This window comes from Cricetulus griseus, chromosome 2 (assembly GCF_003668045.3).
Source record: "Cricetulus griseus strain 17A/GY chromosome 2, alternate assembly CriGri-PICRH-1.0, whole genome shotgun sequence".
NCBI classification, from domain to species: Eukaryota; Metazoa; Chordata; class Mammalia; order Rodentia; family Cricetidae; genus Cricetulus; species Cricetulus griseus.
In genome coordinates this window covers 383,143,038-383,168,055 of record NC_048595.1, presented here as the reverse complement: position 1 = coordinate 383,168,055, position 25,018 = coordinate 383,143,038, and the positions used below count along the sequence as shown (strand labels likewise).

General features: G+C 45.8%; 1 protein-coding gene across 4 annotated transcripts in view; it reads right to left on the bottom strand.

The window, feature by feature from the left end:
* The window catches only part of Tbc1d22a (TBC1 domain family member 22A), a 333,288-nt gene that overhangs the window by 185,071 nt on the left and 123,199 nt on the right, over nt 1–25,018 (bottom strand). For all 4 annotated transcript variants that reach the window (XM_027396204.2, XM_027396205.2, XM_035440810.1 and 1 more), the window contains exon 9: nt 8,214–8,323. In XM_027396204.2, the coding sequence (XP_027252005.1) occupies nt 8,214–8,323 (110 nt within the window). The remainder of the gene's footprint in view (nt 1–8,213; nt 8,324–25,018) is intronic.

Sequence of the window (25,018 nt, the reverse complement as noted above, 5' to 3'; positions counted from 1 at the left end):
GTCTTGGGTTGTTGACCTGACAGAATCTAGAGTCTTCTAGGAGACAGTCCCCTGGGTACACCTGTGAGGGATTATCTAAGTGAAGGCTGACCTCTGACCATGTCTGGGAGGTCTTGATGATGTTGCTACGAGGGCCCATCTTAATTGTGGATGGAACTGAGCCCTGGGCAGGGATCCTGAACTATATAACATAGACAAAGTTCAGTGTAAATGCATTTATCACTCTCTGCTTTCTAATTGTGGGTGTGATATGACCAGCCATCTCATGCTCCTACAGCCAGGACTTCCCCGCCATGATGGAATGGACCTTTGAACTATGAACCAGAATAAACCCTTCCTCCTTCCGTTGCTTTTGCCAGGACATTTTATGGCAACATTAGGAAAAGAAACTACATCTATGGTCTCTAGAAGGGAAGCAGAAGGCATCCCATGAGTTGGCCAAGGATTTTCAGTCAGGACACAGAAAATAATACATAACCTTCAAAGTGATTTTATCAAAACTAAGAGATTTCTGTTCATTAGAAGGCACTGTCTGGAAGATGAGCTGATGTGCCAGGACTGGGACAGAGTGCACTCCAGATACATATCTTAACAAAGGATGACTGTGAAGCACACACGAAAGGCAGGGAGGAAGAATGATGTTGAAGAACTAGCATTGTGATGTCAGAACAGAAGGGGTTAACAGGCACCGTTGGTGAGTACCTGATGTGGTGGAGCTGGTTTTGTAAAGAACTTTGGCTTTTCCTTATGAAAACTCAACATCCTTCTACACTGAGACTAGCCACTCCTAGGTAAGGACACTGGAGTATGTCGGTGAGAAAGTATGTGCTGGGCATTCACAGAAACATCACAGCAGCCAGCATGGAGACTCCCAGACTTCTCCCAGCAGGAGGTTGGCTGACTGACATATTCAGGCAAGGGAGAGCTTGGTGACTTAAAGGAGTACCCTTTTTGTTCAAGCAAGAATGTGGATTTGTATGTTTCTCAATGACATGTTAAAATTTCTTTAAGTTTCATTTTTAAGTTGTTCATTCTTAATGAATCTTTGTAGCCCCGTTATAGGAGGATTTTTGTCAGTTTGATATACCTCCATTTTATTAACCAAAACTCTAAAATCACATCTGTGAATCTTCAGCACACAGAGCCAGCCTCAGTGAGTATGTGAATGAGGCCCATGAGGCCCACAATTCCCATCTGTAAGGTGGCGAGTGCTCCATCTACTCACTCCCAAGTCAGTAGGGTCTCCTGCCAACTGTTCTCCTCAATGTCCACAAAGGCCAGCTCAGAGCCTCCTGTCCAAGCACGGTGGCCCTCCTTAGTTCTCCTTCCCGTGAACTGATAAGCAGGAGTCAGCTCCCTGGGATTATGACAGTTTGACGTCCCAGCTGTCTGAGCTCACTCCTGAGGGTCACCACAGCTCTACTTGAAAGTCTCACCAGGACAATGCCCTCTTCAGGCACCACCCTTCTCTGGTGGCCTTCTCACCAACAAGTTCTAGGATAATGGAGTCACTTTCCCTCCCATTCCTATTCTACCAGGCCACCAACCAGTTCTCAGATTGAATAATTCTTCCCCAAGGAAAGGAAATGTAAATGACTAATTATAAAAGGCAACGGTTCTTTTCTCCTCAAAGAAGCTGTCCTGCTAAGTAATGAGTCCAAGAGTAATAGTATGACTTCAGGGTAGGCAAGTACGGAGCTGTAATTCAGGAAGTAATGACCAGCCGACAAACCCTGGCATGAGTGCTGTTAGGGAAATGAACAGACTGGCAAAAGCACAAGAATAATCCCCTAAGAGACACAGAAGCATGCTGGCAGCCTGGACTTGGACTCCAGGACAGCAAAGGGCTGAGACTCCATGGAAGTCAATCCCCAGCCTGCACCCCTAAGGAACCAACATTCAAACCTGCTTCATCAGGCCTGAAGCCAGTCACCTGTCTTCACACAATCCGTTGTAAAGAACCATCGAGTCAGCAGAAACCCTTCATACCATCGAGTCATACATATTTCCTCAGTCTATACCACAAAGTTATCCCCATAGGAAGTTATAGACACTCAGCAGCATTAACAGATATCCTGTGTGTCAGAAACAGAGCTGAGGCAGGAGGATCACAAGCTCCAGTCTAGCCTGGGCTATCTGGAACAATCCTGTTTTAAAACAAAAATAGAAAACCGTAGAGCAACTAAGAAACTAGGCCTAGCAAGTTCTTTTTACACTCTATACTACTTGCATACACTCCATTACCCCACCCATCACACACACTTCTGACATGTCCTTCCTCTTCCCAGCTAGACTGCTTATACTTGCACCCTTTTTTTTTTTTTTGGATTTTGGTTTTGGTTTTGTTCTTTGAGACAGGGTATGTCTCAAAGACATTATGCAGCCTTGGCTGGCCTGGAACTCACTATGTAGACCAGGCTGGCCTTGAACTCTGCTTCCTAAGTACAGGGATTAAAAGTATATGCCATCATGTCCAGCTTTCATGTTTCATGTTGTTGTTTTAATATGGGGGAGAGAATGAGGCCAAAAGGGGGCATGGGGTCCCCTGGAGCTACTAGAGTTATAAGTGGCTATGAACTACCTGAGGGATCCTCTTAGAGGGAGCCCTATCTCCATCCCAGCCCTACTAGATGAGTTCTTATCCTTTCACCATGACTCCTGAGGGGTAGCTGAGCAGTAACCAGACTACAAGGCACCAAAATCTCAATATGCTACAATCTAGGATGATAGGGTTAATGGCTGCATTTTCCCACCCATTCTATTGCTCTGCACCATTGTGTTTAGTGTGACTGTCTTAAGCAGTGCACAGCTGGCTCTCCGTTTTCAATCCAATCTACTTTGGCAGTCTCTTTTCTTCATAGCATCAAGCATATCTTCCCACTTTCTCCTGCCTCTGCTGTTTCTGAGGCATTCTCACCTACTTCATCTCCTTTTTCAATATGTACCCTTCCTCTAGCATCCCTCTTTCGGTGTGTGTTCCACCTTTCACCCCACACATGTATGGGTTTGACTTGATTCCTCTCTCCAGATTTGCTTTATTTGTTGACTTAAGATTGCAAGGCCAAGGTGGGTATGGTACTCAGACTGTAACTTCACAAACAAAACAAAACCCCAACTTCTCAGTCACTATCTTCCCTCCAGAGATTCCCTGTCTGGGTTTGCTCCCACCCCTTCATCTCATCAGACTTCAATCCCCTCTCTGGTTTTATCTAATGGTTGCAGAATATGATGACTGTATTCTGGCTGCAGACTGCACCTCCACTCTTGACATTTTAAACCTAGGCATACCATGGCTCTTTCGGTCAGTGTACTAGAGCTCCCATCCCTGACAACAGTGATATTGGAATTCCCTGCCACATAGGTCCACTGCCTGCTCTGTTGTTGGGAGCCAGGCCCACCGAAGGATTTCCCTAAGACCCTGATGTATGAAGGAGGAAGGTAGTTCCTTGCCTAAACCCAGGAACATGCTTGGCAAGGCTAGTAATGGCCTGAGGCCTGGGACTTCAGATCGTGGAACCTCAATTCTTGCCCCATTAAGGGATGTGGTTATCAGTCCCAGGGCTGCTGTGTGCTCAGTCTATGATAAACTGGACATATCCTGTGTTCTCCTTCTACAACATTGATGAATTAGTTTCCTGCTGACTTCATCCTATTGTATGATAGATAGCTTCCCACTTATTCTGTGCCATTTTCCCCCTGCAAACAGTATAAAAGATGTTGTACTTCTTAATAAGCTTGGTGGCATGAGCCATCAGCTTGTCCGAGATCACCTGATTGCAAACTTTCATATCTTCTTTATCTTTACACACCCTAGTTCTCTCTGCCAGGAACCTAGCCCAGATCACTCCATACTCTCTCTGAGCTCATCTTCTGGAGTTTCTCAGTGAGACTGCCATGTGCCTGGGTTCAGAAGGCATGGGTCTCACGCAAAAGCCTTCAATGATTAGCCAACTGCTGGGGTCCCCGACACCCTTTCAAGTTGTCTGATAGACCAAAGCCAATTTCATAGCAATATTGGGACACAAATGACCTTTTTCATTGTGCTGATATTTGCACACAGCGGGGTGAGTATACACCAGAGCATGAGGAAGAATCCAGACAGTACCATCATCCCTTGCTGGTGGTCGGTGTATTCCCAAAGCCCTGTGACTTCAAACAAAAGGTAGTCTCACTGAAGAATACCCCTCATGAAGTAGGAATCTTAATTGCTACATTAACATCAAGTCTAATTTTACCACTGACAGTGTTCAAGCTCTTTCTAGAAGAAGCATCTTCCAACATATTGAGGCAGGATGGAGGGCAGGAAAAGCCTTGTGTATGGAGGCTGAGCTATCCTCCAGGAAAAGCTCCATGTGGCTACCACAGATGTGACTAAACAGGACACCACCTTCAAGAATCATCACTTTCAAAGGCAAACTGGCTATGCAAAGCTGGGACCTTACCAGTTATTTTCCCCACAATGAGCAGTTACTCTATCACTTCAGATAATAGATAGTGATTGTTACCAAAAATAACATTTCAACTTCCAAGTAAAGAATCTGAACTTTGGAAGATCATCATTCACTATTGTGGGCTGAGATGGAAGGACCGATGCTAAGGAATGTGACTGGTGGTTATCTAATCAGCATGGCGAACCTCTGACACTGAAGCATATGGGCATAGGGCAGCTCTCCTCTGCACACCCCTGCCATTCAGATCTCCCAGGACAGGGTCAGCTTTTCTCTTACTTGATAACTTCTGGGACAGGAAAACCTAGGCCACAGTGCATCTGCACTCTCCTCAAATGTACTGGCTGGCTGCTAGCAGGCCAGCATGCTTCCTTTCTGAAAGACTGCCTTTCCTGCCACCAAAGCAGGTCACATAAGTTCTGCACATGGTCACCCAGCATTTCCAGGCAACTGCAGTAGCAGTGGGAGCAGTTTTTCCAAAGTTGGCTATCCTGGGCCAATACTCTCTGCTCACCTCCATTGCTATCCTGCCTCCTAACTAGCTCCTGGGCTTCAGATATGGACCAGAAGGGCAGTGCTGGCCACATCTACCACAGTGACCCTTAGCACCTGCACAGGCAGGCTCATCATACTGGAGGAATTAATAGCAGATCAATTACAAAAACTCAGTGTACAGTGGTGGCACACTCCTTTAATCCAAGCACTGGGGAGGCAAAGGCAAGCAGATCTGAGTTGGAGGGCAGCCTGGTCTACAGAGTGAGTTTCAGAACAGCCAGAGCTGTTTATATATAGAAATTCTGTCTGGAAAAACTAAAAAGAAACAAACACACACACACACACCAAAAAAAAAAAAAAAAAAAAAAAAAAAAAAAAAAAACCTTAGTAGGCACAAAATCTCCAACTGAGGACCACAAATGAACCAAACATAGCTACAGCTACCCCGAATGTTTAAAACCAAACAAAAGATAGATGTGGTCCCTACCCTCTAGAGCTCAACCTATGGGTGGCAACCCTTTGGCAAACCTGTTTCCAAAAATATTTACAGTACAATTCATAACAGTAGCAAAATTACAGTTCTAAAGTAGCAATGAAAATAATTTTATGGTTTGGGGTTCACCACAACATGAAGAACTCTATTAAAGGGTCTCTGCATTAAGAAGGTTAAGAACCCTGCTCTAGAGCCTGCCCTGCAAAATAATACACTCTACCTACTTCAGCATAGGAGAAGCCACGGGAGCCATGGGGATCCAGATGTAGTCTCCTTCACAGGCTGTATAACCTAAAGCTGTGGCCTGTCTCCCTGAGTAGCCACCTGGTGCACAGGTATGACCTTGGATCTGGCACAAGGTGCAGTGTCCAACTTCCATTTTCATCCCTAAAGTCACTGCCTTTTAACCACAAAGCCTGAGGTCCTAGTTTGGTAGTTTGGTTCACAGTCTGGAGCCATGAGTCCCTGGAAACCCCATAGGGGGGCTTATCAAACACACTTTGGTAAGTCAACCTAGCCTTTGACAAATGCTGGAGACACAGGTAAAGGCCAGGTAGGAAAATCTCCGTTCAACAAAACCAAAACTGCTTTCTGAGGGTTTCCAACCCAGACACAGGAAATGGATATTTGAAGAGAGCATTCCAGCAGAACAAAGAAAGGAGGAGAGAGAGGTGTGACCAGGAGTGGAAAATAGGCTAAGAGACAAGCCACCACTGGAAAAGGGCAGGGCCATGCAGTTCTTTGGGGGATAGTCAAGGTTCATTCAAGCCTGTATTTTAACCAAGCTTATACCCTCACAGGCTAACCTAAAATAACACTGGCTCTTGCATGGAAGGGCCCAAAGTCTTAGGATTACCTTAGCCACAAGAAATACAGTCAAGCTCCCAAATCTCAAATGGTGGAACAGAGAGCCTTCAACTGCAGCTCACATGAGGCTCATGTGGAATCAATCCCAGCCACATGAGGGAAAGACAGATAGCTACCACTGAGCTGCAAACGTGCTGTAAACACAGGTGCCAGAGGAGAGCGTGCCTTCTGCTTGTCAGCCCTGTCAATAAACCCTTTGCCTGACAACAAAGCTCAGGTGAAAAATGAAAGGCCAGCATTGATTGTGTTGTACAGCGATCTTATTTACAAACAGAAGTCAGATAATCTTGGATTTAAATGGCACAAGTCCCATCACTCACAATCAGAGACTCAACAATGATAATTTATAAACTTTTACATTATGGTTCAATCCCTTCTCTTAACAGGGAAAGGCTAAATTCTGAAGGAGTAAAAAATATGAAAACATTAACAAAGGAGGGAAGTGATAAATTGATGTTTGGGCTAAAACACGTCTCTAGTGGGCACATTTGTCTTTACAAGAAACAAAATAAGTCAAGGGCCATCTGGATCAGCAGCAAAAAGGAGGTTTCCGCTCTTCAGTTATACAAGAGGATGCTAATTTCTCCCCATCCGCCTCCGGTAAAACCCAGGGCTCCTTGACATAACACTTGGCTGATCCCTTCAGATTAAGCCTCAGGGTCTAAGCCATTTTCTGAAGCTTTATTTGACCTTCAGGTCCAGTAGTTGAGCTGAGACCTCTTCAGCAGACACCTATTCAGAAAGATAAGGCCCACTGCGGCCCAGCTGGCTTCCTGATGCCAGGGGGGCTAAGACTCCACCTTAGCTGGCATGGCACAGGCCATGGCCTTCCTTGCATAGCTTCTACAAGTGGCTCCCAGAGAGAATCTTGGGAATTTGGTTCCTCATGACAGTTAAACCCCACTCTAACCTTCCCTCTCCTCTGTCAACAAAAGTCCTTGTCCTCCTATGGATCTCCTTTCACCACACTCAATCCTGGGAGTCTATACTTGTCACTTCTGTGCACAGTACTAAGACACCTGGGCTCCAGTCCTCTAGGAATGACTCATGCCTTGCTCAAGGGCAGAACATAGTGCCAAGTACAGAGCATGTGCTTAGGAAAGGAATTATGGGCCAAAACCATCCCTAACATTCCACAGGGCTAAGTGCTGATCTGCCTACTTCAGCCATTGCTATATAAGTCATCCACTCCTGTGCCCATCCTTAATTCATCAGCCAATGAGGTATCTTACAGGCACTGTGTAGGAAGTACACAGCACACATACAAACACTGTTTACATAAAATCAAGCTGTCATAACACTTTTCTGTGAATGTCCCAGCCACTAACTCTAGCTTACATGGAGACCAACAATGTCCCCACCACGATGCCTAGGTACCCAGGACTCTAATAGCTGGAGTCTCCCCATGGACCAGGCACAGTGAGAGTGACCCATGCATACAGAGTCATGCCACCAAAGCTGGAAGGACTATGTGGGCTGCTCACAGACCTAGAAGGTCCAGTCTAAGGATGCTGCCTGCATCTGATGTCCTTTAAGGGATAGGTGTCCATGAGTTGTCCAAGGACTCAGGGCCCAGTGCCCACAGTCATGCTGAAGGCTGAAGTATGCAGGAAAAAGTAATGGTGAGACGAGAGCATGGGAATCAGACTCCACACACACCTTCGTACTGGAATACTTGGAAGGACACAATTACTTTACTATCCCCAGAACCAGGAGCATGTACAACCCATCTCATGCCTTGTGACCCTAGGGAGTATGTGTTGCTCCACGTGGAGAAAGGCTACCCGCTTTTTCAGGTAGACACCTTTAATTCAGAAACCAGCTAGTGGAGTGTAGCTCAGTGGCCTTCCTACACTTCAGCTGCAGGATGTTGTCGAGAGCCTCTGGAGCCTCTGGAGCTTCAGGCTCACCTGAATGCCATCCAGCAGCTTGCTCATGCACCAATAGGTGTCAGCCTCAATGTTGCGAAGCACCTCTGCCGGCACACTGGAGACATCGACCTCATCCACGTCCTCCTGGTCTGTGCAGAACAAGCATGGAAGATACAAGAAGCAATCAACCATGTGAAATAAACAAATGGGAAATGCAGCCATCCACATGCACGTCAGCATCCCTCCACCACGTTTTTCATCATGTTGAATAAATGGCTCATGAGCCTCACACCTCATCACTTAATGGTTCTCAATTTTAATACCTAATTAGCTGCAGATAATTAATATTCTGAATCCACTCTGATTAATTAGCATAATTAATATATTGTAAATTATTACTTCTCAGACATCTCATACTCTAGAAAGAGAAAATCTACCATATATTGCTAAGTCCTAATAGATCTGAAAATTTCTCCATCAGAGTTTTAAAAACTCCTTCTAATAGATATGCATATTCACTCAGCAATAATTCCTCTAAACTACAGTTTCTGAGGTAGAGCTTTCCAAACTGCTCTGGGTAAAAACTTCTATGCTAACACCTAACACCCCAGAAGGCAAAGACCCAGATCAGCCTCAGAGAACACAATGGTGCTGGAATTCATTTCCTTCTGAAAGCAGAGACAGCAGATGCCTAACTGAAATGATTCATCAGATATTTGAGCAAGCTCATTTTAGGCCTTTAGAAGGACTATCACCCAGGAAAACTCTCATAAACAATTTTTAAAAATTGACCACCCATTTTATCATTTTATTTGTAAACACATGTGCATCTTTATAAAGAAAATGTTCTTTAAGAAGGAAACATTTTAGCCCAGACACATTTAGAAAGTTTAGGCAAAGTCCAGCAATGCTAAAAAAAACTGCTAACAATTATCAAAAGTTTATTTATTATTTTCCCATCATCCCCTCCCCCATGCTTCAGACACATCCACTTAGGTAACCTGCCACAACTCTATTCTCATTGTCAGGTTCTCTAACAGCCTGTCTCGTGCAGAGAAACAGCAGTGCAGAAAAGGTAAACAGGCCAAAATTTGGGAAGCCCTCAATCTGTACCCCACAACAAACCTGGGTCAAGCCTCCAGCCTCCCAGTCATTCTCAGCCATCATTCTAGACCATCTTCATAACTGCTCCCCACAAAGGCCTAGGCCACAACCCACCAATCTCCTAGCCCTCCTTAGTGATGACTTCTTCACCAGCACCTGCATGGCTCCTGGCACACATAAGGATGGGAACATTGCCTTCCTGGTCATTTGTATTCAAAGACCAGAAAGGTAATGAGGAAAAGAGCTGTCACTTCAGGTTCCTGAGTAGAAGTCTACAAACAGGCTCTTTGAGCTGACTTACAGAGCCTGGAGATGGCGACAGCCCTACACATAATCAGCAGGACCCAGCTATTTGGTCACGTAAGTCAGTGACCACCAGCTCATACCTCACCTACAGTGATGCATAAATGGTGCTAGTGCCCAGTTCTTTCTGTAACACTGCTTACGTTTAGGGTTTTATATTTTAAATTGTAACATAATTCATACCATGTTATCTACTTTTTAAAGGTGTAAATGCAGGACCTCCAACACATTTACATACTGCAAGCACATGTCATTCTGTGTACAGAGTTTGTGAGATCACCACCATGAATGCCAAGGCATTTTCCTTACCCCAGGAAGAATCCCTGTCCCTTTCAGGATTCACCTCCTTCTTGCCCTCCTCCCAATTCTTGGCAGCATCCACCTAACTCCTGTCTGCAGCTGTACTTATTATGGATGCCTTGTAGTGAGGAGCCCACTCCCTGTGGCCTTGGTGCCTAGAATCTTTCACGGGTATGTTTTCAGGGTGCCTGCATGCTGGAGACTGTCCAGGACTTCCAGGAATTGTCTCAACTATGGGGTGATGGAAGTAACAGGTAGCTGGGCTGATGATACTCTATATGGGAACTATCATTGCAGCCTAAGCCCTGGGCACAGAGCTAAGCAGGACAGGCAATATCCACCAAGAAGTTAATTCATTAAAGGAAAATATGTGTTCAGGGGCCAGGACAGCCCAGGTGTCAGAAAGAACTGGGTCAGTGACCACTGAGATACCACGTGAAGGATACTGTCACTCATGTCAAGCTGGACCCAATGGATTTACCACCCTAAGAAACATACTTGGTTATCATCAACTTTCCCCCTTCCCTTGGATACAGGTCAGATTGACAGGCAAAGCTGTAGCATCTCACCTAACTCTCCTGAGTTCCCTTGTGACAGCCACACTCTCTGGCAGCTCCGTGCCCTACAGGCCTGCAGGGATTCAAAAATGCTCTCCTATGGTCTGCCCTCAGAAGCCCAGTTCTGGAAAACTTCTGATCTGAACACACCCTCTGATGAAGCCCCTCAGTGATTCTGTGAGAAAGGTGCTCTCTCCTCAGTCCCACAGGCTGCAAAAACAGAGGTTATCACCTCTCTCAGGTGACAGATGTTCTCACTGGAAGGCAGAATAGGGGAACCCCCAGGCCTAGTGCAGCCCCATTGCTCCCCTTTCTGCTGAGTGCAATGGGAAGGTCTAGAATGCAGATGTAGGTATGAACTGCTTCCTCCTGCTCCCCAGGAAAATGACTTCAGCAGAACTGATTCCTATCCTGGGAGCCTAGGAGCAGGGCTGATTTTATTTTCCAGTCTTGGGACATTGAATCGACAACCACAGTCGGAGGACATCTTCTGAGGTGTTTTCTATTGACATATTCTTTTTCAAGGGCCTTCCAAGCACGAGGATGTTTCCTTGGGCATAATAAAAGGGGAAGAGTGAGAAGAGCCCTCTCAGACTGCACAGGTTCACAGAAGCAGCTGGGCTAGCATAGCCTGGACCTGCATGAAACAGGCACTGCATGGGGCGGGCAGAAGCCTCAATATTTCTTAGTCTGTTTAGCCAGCTTATTATTTTATCCAAGGAAATGTCAGCAGCCTATTCTGGGTGTCATTTCTCACAGCAGGTCATTTGTTACTCTTCAATGTAATGAAGTAATGGCATTTAACTCCAAGAAACCCTCCACCGATTTGTCTTCTAAACGCCAAGAGAATCAGACTTGCCCTCACTGTTAGAATAAGATAAATACCCTGGCCCCCATGACAGCCACACATACTATAGATAGGCAAGGATGGAGACACAGGCACATTGGAAGATGCGGGCTGTGGGTACAGATTCAGAACCCAGTGCAGACTGCCAAGGCCACCTAGAGAGGATACCCCTAAAGAGAACAGGATGCTGACCATCCCAGGAGACATGGCCTGGACAGCACCATAGGCAAGACCAGATGGCCTGACTCCCCTTCCATGTACTGGGAGCTGATATGCTGACCTAGTGACTCTAAGAAGCAGGCAGAGGACAAACATAGGGGTACAGTGAATCCTCTCAGTCAAGACATCTAACTCCAGAAGACATATGTTCCACAGAGTGTGCTGTCATAGGGAAGGAGGGCAAAAGGTCAAGCTGAAGGGAACTGGTGTGGGGCCACCAGGAAAGCCCATGGATGGGGACTGAGTGGACTATCGGTCGGACATCCACAGCTAGGGAGCCTGCACTGATGCAGAAGGGTTTAGCTCTCCAACCAGCAAATACCCCAGCTGCAGCTATCCTACCCATAAGATGTCACCATCATACCAGTGGAAAAATTCAATTCAGCTAAGATGACAGATAAGAAAAGACAGCGTCAACATTGAGGAATCCCAAGCAACCCTAGGGTTCTAAGGAAGAAACATATTTCAGAAGGAAAAGGTATCAACACAAAGGTGAAGACAGAGTAGGAAATATGACCTGGATAGTCACCAGGTGGAGGGCAGGGCCTAAGTGAAACTGTACTAGCCAGACAGTGGGCCAACTCAGGGTCAAGGCTGTCCTTAGGGTTTAGTGACTGCTGTTTCCTCCCCGGGCCATCCACACACTCTGCTCCACAAGCTGTCTAGAAGCAGGAGTTAGGTGGGTGATGTACAGTGTACCTCTGGACTCAGAGAGGGAGGTAATATACAACCTTAGCCCAGGACTGGACCCAGGAACCCATGATAAGGCTGAGTACTTTTAGGGACTCTCTAAGGTGACTTTTAAACTAACAAATTATTAAGTGTTTTTCATCTGCAATTTGACAGGTGTCAAGTTCTTGCTCTTCCATTTAATTATAAACTAGAATGGAAACAAGCATGTGTGACACCACTCTGGAGTGTACCACCCTTCTCTTCCCCACAATCTCAGTGTCTTACCTCCACTCAGGACCCAGATCCTGAGCCCTGTGCCATGGGAACAATGAATCTCCAAAGCAGCCACAAGTTTAACAGGGCACACAAGTTACCACAGGAAACCTAGAGGAAGCAGAGAAGTATCTCCTACAGCCAGGACAAAAGCTCTAAGATTCCAGGAGGGCCCTGAGGGAACACTGAGTCACAGAATAAAGCACAGCCATTAGATTCAGGGCAATCTGACTCCTTAGATCATGGAAAGGCTTTGGGGTAAGTTGCTTTGAAATCACTTCTATGTTATTGGGTACAAAGTCAATCTGAAAATAACCTCGTGTTGTCAACAACTCATTTACACTGAAAGAATCACTAGGAGACCCACAGCTCACAGGGCACACAGAGAGCTGAACCACTCTTCCTCCTCTGAAGAAGGGTCCAGGGTAGAATGGAAGCCAGAGTCTCAGAAGGAATAAGAGAGATGATGCTGTTAGAGCTGTCAGAACAGCTCATCTTTCCCAATTGCCAAGAGCAACATGACTGTGATGCGTGCAGGGCACCTGTGGCCAAAACAATTAGGTGAAGAAAGCTGCTGACATTCAGTGGGCAGGGCCAGTGCTATCAGAGGGAGACAGCACTGAGGGAGACAGTACTGGAGGGAAGCCCTAACCATCCCCAAAGTCTGCATGGATGTGTGGGTAGACAGACAGCTGCAGGGGAAGGGAAGAGGGTGGGAAGTGGTGGGTGGTAAGGAGGTGGACAGATGAGGGAACAATCTAGGACACTTGGGACAGGAGGCAAGCACACCCAGGTACCTAAATGTGGCTTTGCAGTATCCAAAAGCTATGCTAGAGAAGCAAAGAACAGAATTTTCAGTCCATCTTCCTATACCCAGAAACAAAGAGGAGCAGGGGTTAAGGCAGTGATGAGGGCTGCCTGTCTAGGATGGTCTCCCATCCTAGACAGGCAGTAACAACATCTGTCACCTGCTATCCACCGAGTCTTTATTCTGAGTTTGTACTAGAGTCTGTTTGCATACACTCAACCCATTTAGTGAGAAAGTGCCTATGAGGCCACAAACCAGAGGCCTACAGGGAAGTGATAAGCTCAAGACAGGGACAGAGAAGGGTCAGGGCCTGATGTGAATCCTGGGAGCTCCCTCCACATTTCACCTGACTCTCTGACACATTGTGGCCTCTGGCTGGACACTGAGTGGAGGAGCTCCTACAATAGCTAACTGAACCCTTATACAGATACAACTTAAAACATAGTACTTAGTAATAGAAGCTGTCAAACATTCAGCACATGGCCTGTCACTCAGGCAAAGAACTGACACCATGACATCATCCCAAGTTAGGGTCTACTGGGTGAGTAGGCCTCCCTTCCTTCATAGGCCTCTACTGCCTCCAGTGACATCAGGATTTGGAATGGCCAGGGCACCTAAGCACTAGAACTTCGCCTTGTAAGATAAAGCAGTGACTAAAGCTAGGATCTCCCTCATATCAATTCGGATAACGGAGTAGTGACTGGAAAAGAGGAAAATGACTCCAGTTTTTATGTCTCCCCTCCTGTCAAAGGATCCTCCAACACCAGTACAGATGTCTGGTATGCCAGGCTGTAGGTAAAAAGCCAGCACCTGGCAGTCAGCAAGCTTCTGGAGGCTGAAAGGAGGGAGAGGCTGTTGTCATGACAACACTAATCACCTATGCTGCACAAACCCTGCAATAAACCTCTTCACATAATTAGGAGCTTAACTGGTAATCAAAAATATTCTGTTCTTTATAAGCAAGCTGGAATTGCTCTATGGATCTAATCTTCACATTTCCCAACTTGGGAGTTTTAAATTTGAAACCCTGACACTTCAGTGATAGAGATTTTACCACTTAATTACGTAGATTCAGGTTCTGTCTCGAAGAAAGGGTCCTGCTTTTGGTAAGGGTAGCACCACAACTCCAGACTATAAATTCACAAAACTCTGGTTCAGCAAAAACAACTAACACTATGATCAAATTGGCTTTGCAGTGAGAATGTTTAATTCTAATATAAATAATGTTCAATTCAAGGTTAGAGACTAAACCATAGCCACAGTTTCCACTCTACTCCACAGCTGAAAACTTCAGCCACCACCAGTGAAGGCCATAGCACAAGCCTAGGGTTGAAGAGCCGGGTGTGAACAGACAAGAACCACAAGACAAGAGTGAGGTGGGTGAGCCAGCCCATATCCACGACCAACTGTTCAGTGGCCTGGAAGAGAATCTCAGGTGATGAGAATCAGCACCTCCTTCCCAAGGCAGCCCAACTCTGTTCCCATCTCCCCACACACACCCTGCAAAGCCCACACCAACCTCGCAAACTGCACAAGTAGGAAACCAAGACTCAGAAAGAGGGTAGATCTGTAATGCAGATTGCTGGAGAGGATGCAAGCACAAAGCACATGGAGAAAGGCTCTTCCTGGGCCTGTGATGTCATTTTTGTTCTTTAAAACAACAAGTCATAGCACTCTTTTAATCTGCCAGGACTCTTAAGATTCACAACACCAGTGGGAATAGGCATTTTGTTCAAAAGAAAACTATTTGCTGAAATAGTAACTAGTTCTATCATAAGCTTGAAGCACTAGCAAGAAACTGGGCTAGGAAGGGAGAAGGTGAGGCAAGGGCATCCTTAATGTCTAAAAGAAGAGGGGCACACTGCTCCTTCACTGCCCTCTGGACTCAGTGTTTATTGGCTGCTCATTATAGGGATGTTAGCCAATAAAGAACCTGGAAAGAGGAAGCAGGTGAGAGAGAGAGAAGTGTAGGAGGGCCTGCATATCCAGTATGGATGTCTGCCCATATTAAGCTCATGATGGTAGGGAACATCATATTGAGGTGGGTAAGGGGTGAGACTTGTAGAACCCAGACACTGAGCCCTGAGCTGGCCCATGTAGCTCCCTATCATCAGAGAGACACAGAAAATTGGGAGTCAGCCCAACTTAAACTGCATGTAAGACAAGCCAGAGGAAGACACAGCATTCCAGAGGTGGGCAAAGGCCATGGGGCAGTGCCCACTGCAGCACAGATGAGTATGGCCCACTACAGTCAGCAGCTGTGCAGGGAAACTGGTCAAATTGCACAGTCACAATTCCCACTTCAAGGACAAAATGTAGCCTGCAGTGGCCCCACACGGCAGATGCCACAGCACTATCTCCCACCTCTGCTTTTACCTTCCTGCCACTGACCCTCGACACAGAAGAGAACCCAAGGCCTATGTCTCTAGCACCTACAACAGTACCTAGCACTGAGCAGAAGCTCATTAAATGCATGGCAAGGGAATAAACAGACTTCCTTCAAAGAGGCTGTGGTCCAGAAGGAATGGGTAATTACAAACATAATGAGAAAAAAACTATTCCTTGAAGAATGAGAACTAAGTGCCAGCCCGTTTCTCAGCTACAGAAACATTCAGGCTATTACTGAACTGAAGGCAGTGCATCAAAACTCTAATTTGAGTATGCCAATGACAGCACAAACAACACTACAATAAAAAGGAACTTACTCAAATTGAAGAAAGCAAGCATTCTTCCCAGCATGCCTCTTAACTCGCCCTAGCCACCTCCTGAAGAAGACTCAGTTCTCTCAGGAGATGGAGAACAATTTTGCTATTCTGAAACTCTCAAAAAGCTGCAATTGTTAAAAAGCTGAGTTTGCCTTTGAAAATCATAGGTGTGGTTTCTCAGGAAAGCAAGTTGCTTGTAAGTCCCTGGGGATCCTAACTGTCCCAGAAGAGGAGGCTTTCAACCCCCAACCCTGCTCTTCCTGCCACACACCATGGACCTCATGGGTCATTAAGCCACAATGCGTGCAGCTGAGAGCAGGCTCAGCACTCTGTCACCTCACAGGATGTCTGTCTGAACGTGGTATTAAGAGATTTGGGTCCCCAGTTATTCCTTAATGAGGAAAGGTGTCGAGGACTTCCAGCGAAGACCTTCTTTCTGACGCTATATTCCAATTAGGAGATTGCGCAGACACCCTCCTCTCAACTGTGGGAACCTACAGGGAATGAATTTTCTAAGACTACAAACTGATCATAAATCAGTCTATTAAACTGACTTATCTCTTTATCTAATTAACTCAAAAACAACCTATGGCAGATAATCAGGTCTTCATATCAATCAGCTAAACAGCTCTGGTTCAGATTGTGAATAAAGCAGGTGGGCAACCCTGGATCCTGAATCCTTGATCAGTCAGCCCCAAGGGGAGAGAAGGTTTTGTTCATTCCACACCAGGAGGCCTTCCACTGGGACAAAAGTCACCTCAGTGGATTGTTTAGGGGCCTTGCTTGTTTCATTGCATACAAACAAGAATGCAGTGCAGGATTTGGGGAAACTGTGCCACTTACCACACACCCTTGGGGGGCAGGTCAGGAAGGCAGCTGGAAAAACAGAGCTACTGTAAAAATTCATAAGTGGTTGTAAGAGGGAAAGCCCAACAAATTTATTATGGGCCAACAGCTCATAACAATAATCTACAAAGAGTTATTTCTCACTAAGAAATACATGGCAGTAGGCCACCTGAGAATAAAGAAAACACCTTGAAACAGCCATGTAGGAAAGAAGCCAGGTGAAGCCATAAAGCAAAACCAACTGATCCATAAGATGTACTGCTCATCCACACAGGAAGATTCATTTCAGTTAAAATGGTACCTGCCCAATGCAAGGAATGAGAAGCCGACTTTCAGAACCCACGGGACAGCCCCAAGCACAGACCTAAGCCCTAAGAAGACCAAGAAGAGTTTTTCAGGGAGGGCTTGACAAAATCCACTGAGGTATCTGGGAAGAGACTCTCAGAGCACAGGTTGGCACCATTCACAGTAGCATCCACCGCTGGAGAAACAGAGGCAGCAGGAGCTGCAGCAGCTGGTCACACCGCACCCATAGTCAGAAGAGCGCAGTGAATGCATGCTGGTGCTCAGCTCCCTTTCTCCACTCCTATGCAGTTGAGGATTCCCTACCCAGAGAGTGGTGCCAGCCTCAACGGGCAGCTCTACCTTCCTCAACTAACATGATCAAGATAATCCCTCAGAGGCCCTCCACAGGCCCATCCCCCAGGTGACTCTAGACTCTGTCGAATTGAAAATCAACACTGACCAGCATGAGCACTAGCATGCAAGAGTCTGCAAGGCAGGTCCAAGTTCTTGGTGAGGAAAAATGACTAAGCACTTTTTGAAAACTCAGTCCCAGAAAAAAATTTGAGCAATTCAAATTACTACATACAAGGGGAAATTAGCCAAAACTCTATCACCTAAAATGTAACCATTGCGGAAGCTGCCGCACAATCCTCCAGGGAGCTGATCTTGGTTGCTCAGACACAGCCCTTCTTTGAGAGGTAGACAGCAGATCACATAGCTTACAATTTTTCTAAAGTTTTACGTGTATGTATGGGTGCCTGCATGTATATATGAACTGAATGAGTGTGTGGTACCCAGGGAGACCAGAGAGAATGCTGAATAGCCTGGAATTGGAGCTATATATAAATGGTTGTGAGCTGTCATGTGGGTGCTGGTACCCAAGCCCAGGTTCTCTGCAATAGCAGCAAGTACTTTATACCACTGAACCACCTCTCTGGCCCTACATCCCACTATTATAAGGCATGTCCCATGAGGCATCTTTTCTGCACAAGGATGTGAAGTACATTGAGAAGGATTTCCAAAAACCTGCAGGTGGCAGGTGGAAGACAGGTGAGGAGGGATATGCTGACACATACTGGCTTGGGGCATGCTCAGATCTAGAGGCAGTCCGCAGGAGGGAGAATGGCTCCCTTGAAGACTATTCCTCACCCTGACACCTTCCCTTCATCCCTTACAATGGTAGATGAAATATCAGCATTAATAAAGTAGGTCTACATCTTTGTATTTTCCACTGCCAGGGGTTCTCCCTAGTCAGGTCTTACATATGCATTTGGTTTGAGACAGTGCTCTCCTGTCATACCACACTGGCCCAGATCAACATCTCAAAGGACTCAGGAATGCTGTATCAACACAGAAATGTGATGCTGTCCCACCAGCATCTTCCACAGAGTAATCCATCACACTCCACAATTACAATACTACCTGACACACAACTTCACCATCACCTCTGTCACTTAGATGGCCATGCAGTTGTACATGCATGTGACATACAACTGAAATCCCAGCACTTGAGGCTAAGGCAGATGGATCAAGAGTTTAAGGCCATCCTGGGCTACATAGTGAATTCTAGTCTGGCCTAGGATCCATGGCAAGACAATATAGGGGGGGGGGGGAAGGAGGAAGATGGAGGAAGGGAAGAATCAATGGTATTTACCCTATCTCCCAACCCTGGGTCCTTAGCATATGGCCATCCATGGAAGGCCTACTGACACACACATCAGAACCTGGCATTTCCATTTCCTGGGGTGAAAACTACTGGGAGGGAACTATGGAAAACACGGTCTTTATCAACCAAATTACCTACAGAGGGTTTCTTTGAAATCACTAAATGCAGAGTTTGGGGTATAGGCCTGGAAACCCTCAAACCACACAGAGATTAGGACACAGGACTGAGACAGGAGCCTGGCTACCGAGGTCTCTGTACTTGTTCTAGGGGAGTATCAGCTCTAAGGATGAATCAATCAATGACATGTGAAAGATACATAACCCTGAGTATACAGGTAGACAGACACACCTCGTCACCTAAGCACTGGGGTCTTAGTGGATGAGCATGAGAAGGAACTTAGTTGCCATTCCACAGCAAGAGTTCACAATGAATATAGGACACAATTGTAAGAGCACTTGGAAAGATCCTTGGCATTCATTTGTCATGTTCCATGACATTTTCAGCTGGTTTTCAAAACCTAGATTGTCATAAATTAGTATAATGGAATATCTGTGTTCAAAGGCAGTTAAGAAATTAGGGTCAGCACCAAAGCTAACTAAGATAAAAAGTAAACTATCAGAATGAATGCAAGTTATCTTAAAACCAAGGGTGAAGGCCCCATAGCTTCAGGTGACCCCAAACTCCAAATCTAAGGGGCTCCTGGAGCTGAGACTTCAGAGTAACATCCAGCAATCAAAATATTTAACTCCAGAGCACCTTGGTCTTTGAGTTTTTGGGTGACGATGTCCTACCTATAACATCTGTGGAAAGACTACAAACTTTAAGCACTGACATCTAAACCTCTGGCCCCAGAATTTTGGACAGGTAATACTCAGCTTGCATCTGTATTTTGGGGAGGGTGGCAGTTTGTGAAAGGGTCTTTGTGACAGGAAGCCTGACCAAAAGCTTTCGTTTCTCATCTTTAAGAAAATGTGTTCTCTTAAAAGTTGACTGGGAATCTTTTTGTTCTGTGCTGTGCTCAAGTGGTGTTGACAATCTGAACAGCCTGGACCTATCCACTTTAGGTCAATTTGAGGGTCTTTGAGTCAAGCATCAAAAGGATGCAAAGGATAAAGCAATTTCTAAATTGGGTCTGACACCGTGGCTCACACTAAGATTTGACAGCAATACACAGCATGTCGGCACCAGAACTCAAACAGATTCAGAGGCTCTTCTGCTGGAGACAGGAAAAGAAAATTCCTTAAATTGGAGGGATACCTTGGACTTGTGGCCTTTCCCTGATTCATCATTAGTAAGCTATCCTCTGTGTGATTCTCCATTCCCCAGGAGCCTGAGCCAAAACAAGCCTGTGTCTTTGACACAATCCCCCACTACAAGAAATCAGAATCATGTTTTGGGCAGAAATCAACAGCAGCCTGCTGATGAAAATGGAGAAAGCTTTCAGGGATACTGGGTAAAGGAATGCTGAGAAGGCCAAACAAAACAGGTCAGATCAAAGGGCTTTGGAGGCACAGGGCATCAAAAAGAAACACAGACAAGAAGTTAATGGGACCAGTTCCTTCCAGAAAAGCAGTCCAGGCTGACACTCAAAGAGACAGTGAATACAAACTATGACAAAAAAAAAAAAAAAAAAAAAAAATCCTACTACCAAGAGTGAACTGGTTGTGTCATACTGCTAGCAAAGGGTACCAGACTCCTCGCTGGTTCCTTGGCTGCTGTGAGAAAAGGACTATCAGTGAAGCAGCTGGACAGACTACCTTACACCAGCACCAGACACTCTAAACACTTGAAGAACCCTTAGAGAAACTGCACAACAACTGCAGCTGTTTGCTGTTGAAGCACAGCCAAATGTTTCAACAGCTTACACCATAGTCCCTGTCAATTAGGGAGTCAAACCTCTTCTCTATATATACACATGCTGTTCAGGAGCTAGAACATGATTTTAGTTGCTAGTTGCTTGTACCTCCTACTTCGTAACATCAACACATTTTTCAAGCAATTTTTGAGCCACATATTTTCCCCACCAACCTAAGAAGTTATTTGTAAGGAAAACCAGCACTGGCATGAAAGCCTGGGCAAAGATAGCCAGCAGCAAGGCTTCCAGATGTAAATTTTAGGTAAGCCAAAATTAATAAACCACTTCAATAATAAATCAAAAAATCATAATTGGTATTTTAATTTTTTATACATAATAGACCACGTAACACTAGACTGAATATTATATTACCACCACATAATTACACCACAACATGCTATACAGCCCATCCTCAACACTGTTATTAGACTCATAAAATATGCTTCCAGAATGAGAAAAAATAGCTGTCAAGAACCGCATCTTATTATTCAACTATTAAACTTTCTTAATCATCAATCAGTTTAATTGCTCCTGACATGGGTTATAAATAACAATTTGTGGTTCAATAAAATACCACCAAGAATAACCCCTTCACTCCCAAAGCTGCTCAAAATTTCTTCTAAAATATTCAGGGATGATTTTATCTGGGATCCAGTCATTTCCATTTCACCTGCATTCAGCATTTTGAGACATTTTGCTAATTTACACAAAATCTGTTATGACAGGGCTGTATAAATTACACAGCATTATCTCCCATTAGATGCTAACGGGCAGATACCCTCTTTATTGTAGCTCTCATCAGGCTGGAGATATTAGTGCTTAAGAGTGTTCAGGGCTGGTGAGTGTACACCCTCCAATTCAGTCAGTGGGGTCCCGAGCTACTGCTTGCCACCATAGCAGGAACTGTGGCAGTCATGGGCAACAAAGAGTGGTCCTTTCCCTTAAATTTAAGAGAAAGAAGACAAACATACCAAGCACTAGAACAAAAGGCAGGGCTCCACTTCCGACCATGACCTCATGGCCCATCAGCCACAACCTAGATTCACTTCCCTCTGCCCCTGCCCATCACAAAGCTATGGCAGCCCACAGAGGGGTCTCATCAGATCCACTCAGTATACCACACAGCCTTGCCTGTCCTCTGTGAGAAATGCACACTACTAGAATTACAGAAGTGGAATGAAGTGTAGGCCTGCAAAACCTGGATCTGATGCCCAGTGGAGTAGAAGACATCAGAGAGACAGTGGGATAAGAACCATACACCCAGATAGGCAACTAGAAGCAGAATGGATGGAAGGAGGTTCAGAGCAGGCTGCTACCAGAGAAGAGAGATCCTAATCAGCTTGAAGAAGGGAGCAGATACCCACCCTACTTGAGTGGTAAGGGATACAGAGGCTTCAGGAAGGAAATACCCAGGTGACTTGAGTCTGCAGTAATGGGAAAGCATTCAGCTGAAACTGCACACATCAGTTCCCTAAAGGCCTCACATGGCTCATATAGTCTTGGGCACACCCTCACATAGTGTTGGGTACTCAGTTTGGCCCATTATGCTCTCCACAAGGAATCCCCCAGAGTCCTCTCTACAGAGCAGGGAGTTAGTTTCCCCTATAACCCTCTTTACAGTCACCAGCTTGATATCCTGGAGGAATGACAAGCCTCCAGGACTTACACCCAAGCCTCTGTGTACACCACATGCTTAGCCCTCCTTCATTGTGACTCTCCTCAGCTCCACGCCTAACTCCCCACCTTCCCTCAACTAGTCTGGGCCCCTTCCCCACAGCCTCACAGATCTCTCACCCTGCTATCTGGTTCACCCTGCTATCTGGTTCTTAGTCATGCCCCCGGTCATCAAGGTCCTCACAAGCTCATCAAGAACCTAGAACCCAGCCCAATGCAAATGAAGACATTCATAAGGAAGAAAACAGACATGATGGTGAAATCATACAACACTTACTCAGGGCTTTTCAGTTTACAAAGAAGTCCCTGTCATACAAGGTCTTTAAGAGAGGTCTTGTGATATGGATATGCCTAAGGAATGAAGACAAGCTGAACAGAGTCTGCGTTGAAAGTCCCCAGGCTTCAGCCAGAAGGAAGTCGGGTGGGAACAGGTGGTCAGGCTGAGGTGGTGGCTCTGCAGCTGAGCAAGGAAGCTCAGAAGCCCACAGAGAGGAGGAAAGGGGACAGAACATTGGGGTGCTTGCTGTGGGCATGGCTCTTAGTCTGGATCAGGGAATTTGAGCCCTCTGGCCTTCATATCTGTTAACTAATGCAACAGACAGGACTGGAACAACAATCAAGAAAAACTTCCAGAGGCCACCAAACTGCTCACACTGCAAGTGTTGCATGTCCCTATCTGGACTCACAACAAGCATCGAGGCAAGACAGCTCAGAACATAAAGGCAGCGTGGGACAGAACTGAAGTGTCCAACAAGAATACCTGTATCCCTCTACCTCCAGGTCCACTGGACTCAGCTGGCATGAGCTTGCAGATTTCTCCATGCAAGGAATACAAACTCAATGCAGGAGCTTCCACAGCTCAGCTTAGCAGCCTTCTCTACCTGTTTCCTAACTTAGGAACTGTAAAACAGCAACTGCACCTACTCAGGATACTGGAGGGAGAAACACAGGAAATGTTCCACTTACCAAAGTCTGACAAAAATCAACATTCGGCAAATGTGAAGAATAGTTATCAACTGGCTTCTAAGAATTCCCACCGAATTCCAATCTAAATGAGTAAAAGTGAATGTGACAGCAGATTTCCATGAGAAGCCACATGCTAAAAACATCCTTAGACACTGAAAGAAGGAACACACAATTCTAAGCCTAGTGAAAATGTGTTTTAAACATAGCCAATTTTTCCAGCAAACATGTATTTACTATGATATAATAAATTAAAGAGTGTTGGAGAGCTCTGATTGGTCTGGAACTCAACATGCAGATCAGGCTAGCCTGGAACATGCTATGTGCACCAAGCTGGCCTCAAATTTGGAGCTCCGTCTGCCTCTGCCTCCAAAGTGTTGGTATTAAAGCATGTGCCACCAGATCTAGCATGAGTTCTTGAAACAGACAGACAGACAGACAGACAGACGCTGAGAGACAACCAAAAGAACTCTAAGTGACCACACTGATAGAATCTGAGCAGTAAATCAAAGAATGTAGTACTGAACTATAGCCCAAATTCTAGATTTCTAATTGTTCTGCATTCCTTATTAATACAAATGACTTGCCATAGGGGCACACTGTGGGAAATGGGCAGACCTGCCATGCAGAAATTCAAACACTAATATAGACCCCTTCAGAAAGTAGAGAATAGTGCCACTTCCCTTAAATAAAGGCTAACAATGATTTCCATCCAAAAGACAAATGACAAGGGGGGCACAAGTGCACCCTGGTGATGACTGAAAACAATTAGCCCAGGCCTGGGATCAAGATCACCATCAACAGTGCTGAGGCCATGTTGACAGTATGCAGCCTTGACCCAATGTGATACTTATGTTCATTTCTCTATTATTCCTTTCAGAAGCCCATTATCCCAGTCTACCTACAAAAACAAACAAAATCCCACAAACCCAAATTCAGAACAATCTACAAAGGTCTACCAAGCAGCACAGCCAAGTTCACTGTGTGTTGGTAAGGGATGAAAAGGAACAAGTGGGGACCCCTATGTAGAAAGGTGGAGGTGTGAGCTGCATCAAAGGACACCTCAGGGAGGCAATGCACACTCTGCTTACTGTGTCTGGCCCAGAGAACAGATACGAGACAGAGTGTGATCAAACAGAACTGGTATCACTGGCACCCAATGGCACGGTATCAGGGAGGCCAGAGGCAGAGATATGGAGCTGGTCCAAACAATGGAAGAGAAACTGTAGGGGTGCAGACTCAGGACCTGAGCCTGAGGTATAAGGAAGGAACCAGAGATAAGCAAGGGTCTTTGCTATCTCAGCATACTGGGTAGATGCAGCAATTAGAGAAGAGCACAGGCCTTTCTCCTGACCTCAGGGCATGTGATCTGTGTCTTTAGGAGCTAGCCAGAAGCCAGCTAATGCAGGGAGGGAAGCTCAGGTGGAGATTGGACTAGAAAAGTAACACAAATACCAGGTTTCACCCCTGCACAAGTGGCACCTTGACCAAGTGATGTGAAGAGGATGTGCCTCACCCCTGCACAGTGGCACCCTGACCAAGTGTAGTGAAGAGGATTGCCTCACCTCGCACAGCAGCTCCCTGACCAAGTGTGGTGAAGAGGATGTGCCTCACCCCTGCAGAGCAGCTTCCTGACCAAGTGTGGTGAAGAGGATGTGCCTCACCCCTGCAGATCAGCTCCCTGACCAAGTGTGGTGAAGAGGATGTGCCTCACCCCTGCAGATCAGCTCCCTGACCAAGTGTGGTGAAGAGGATGTGCCTCATCCC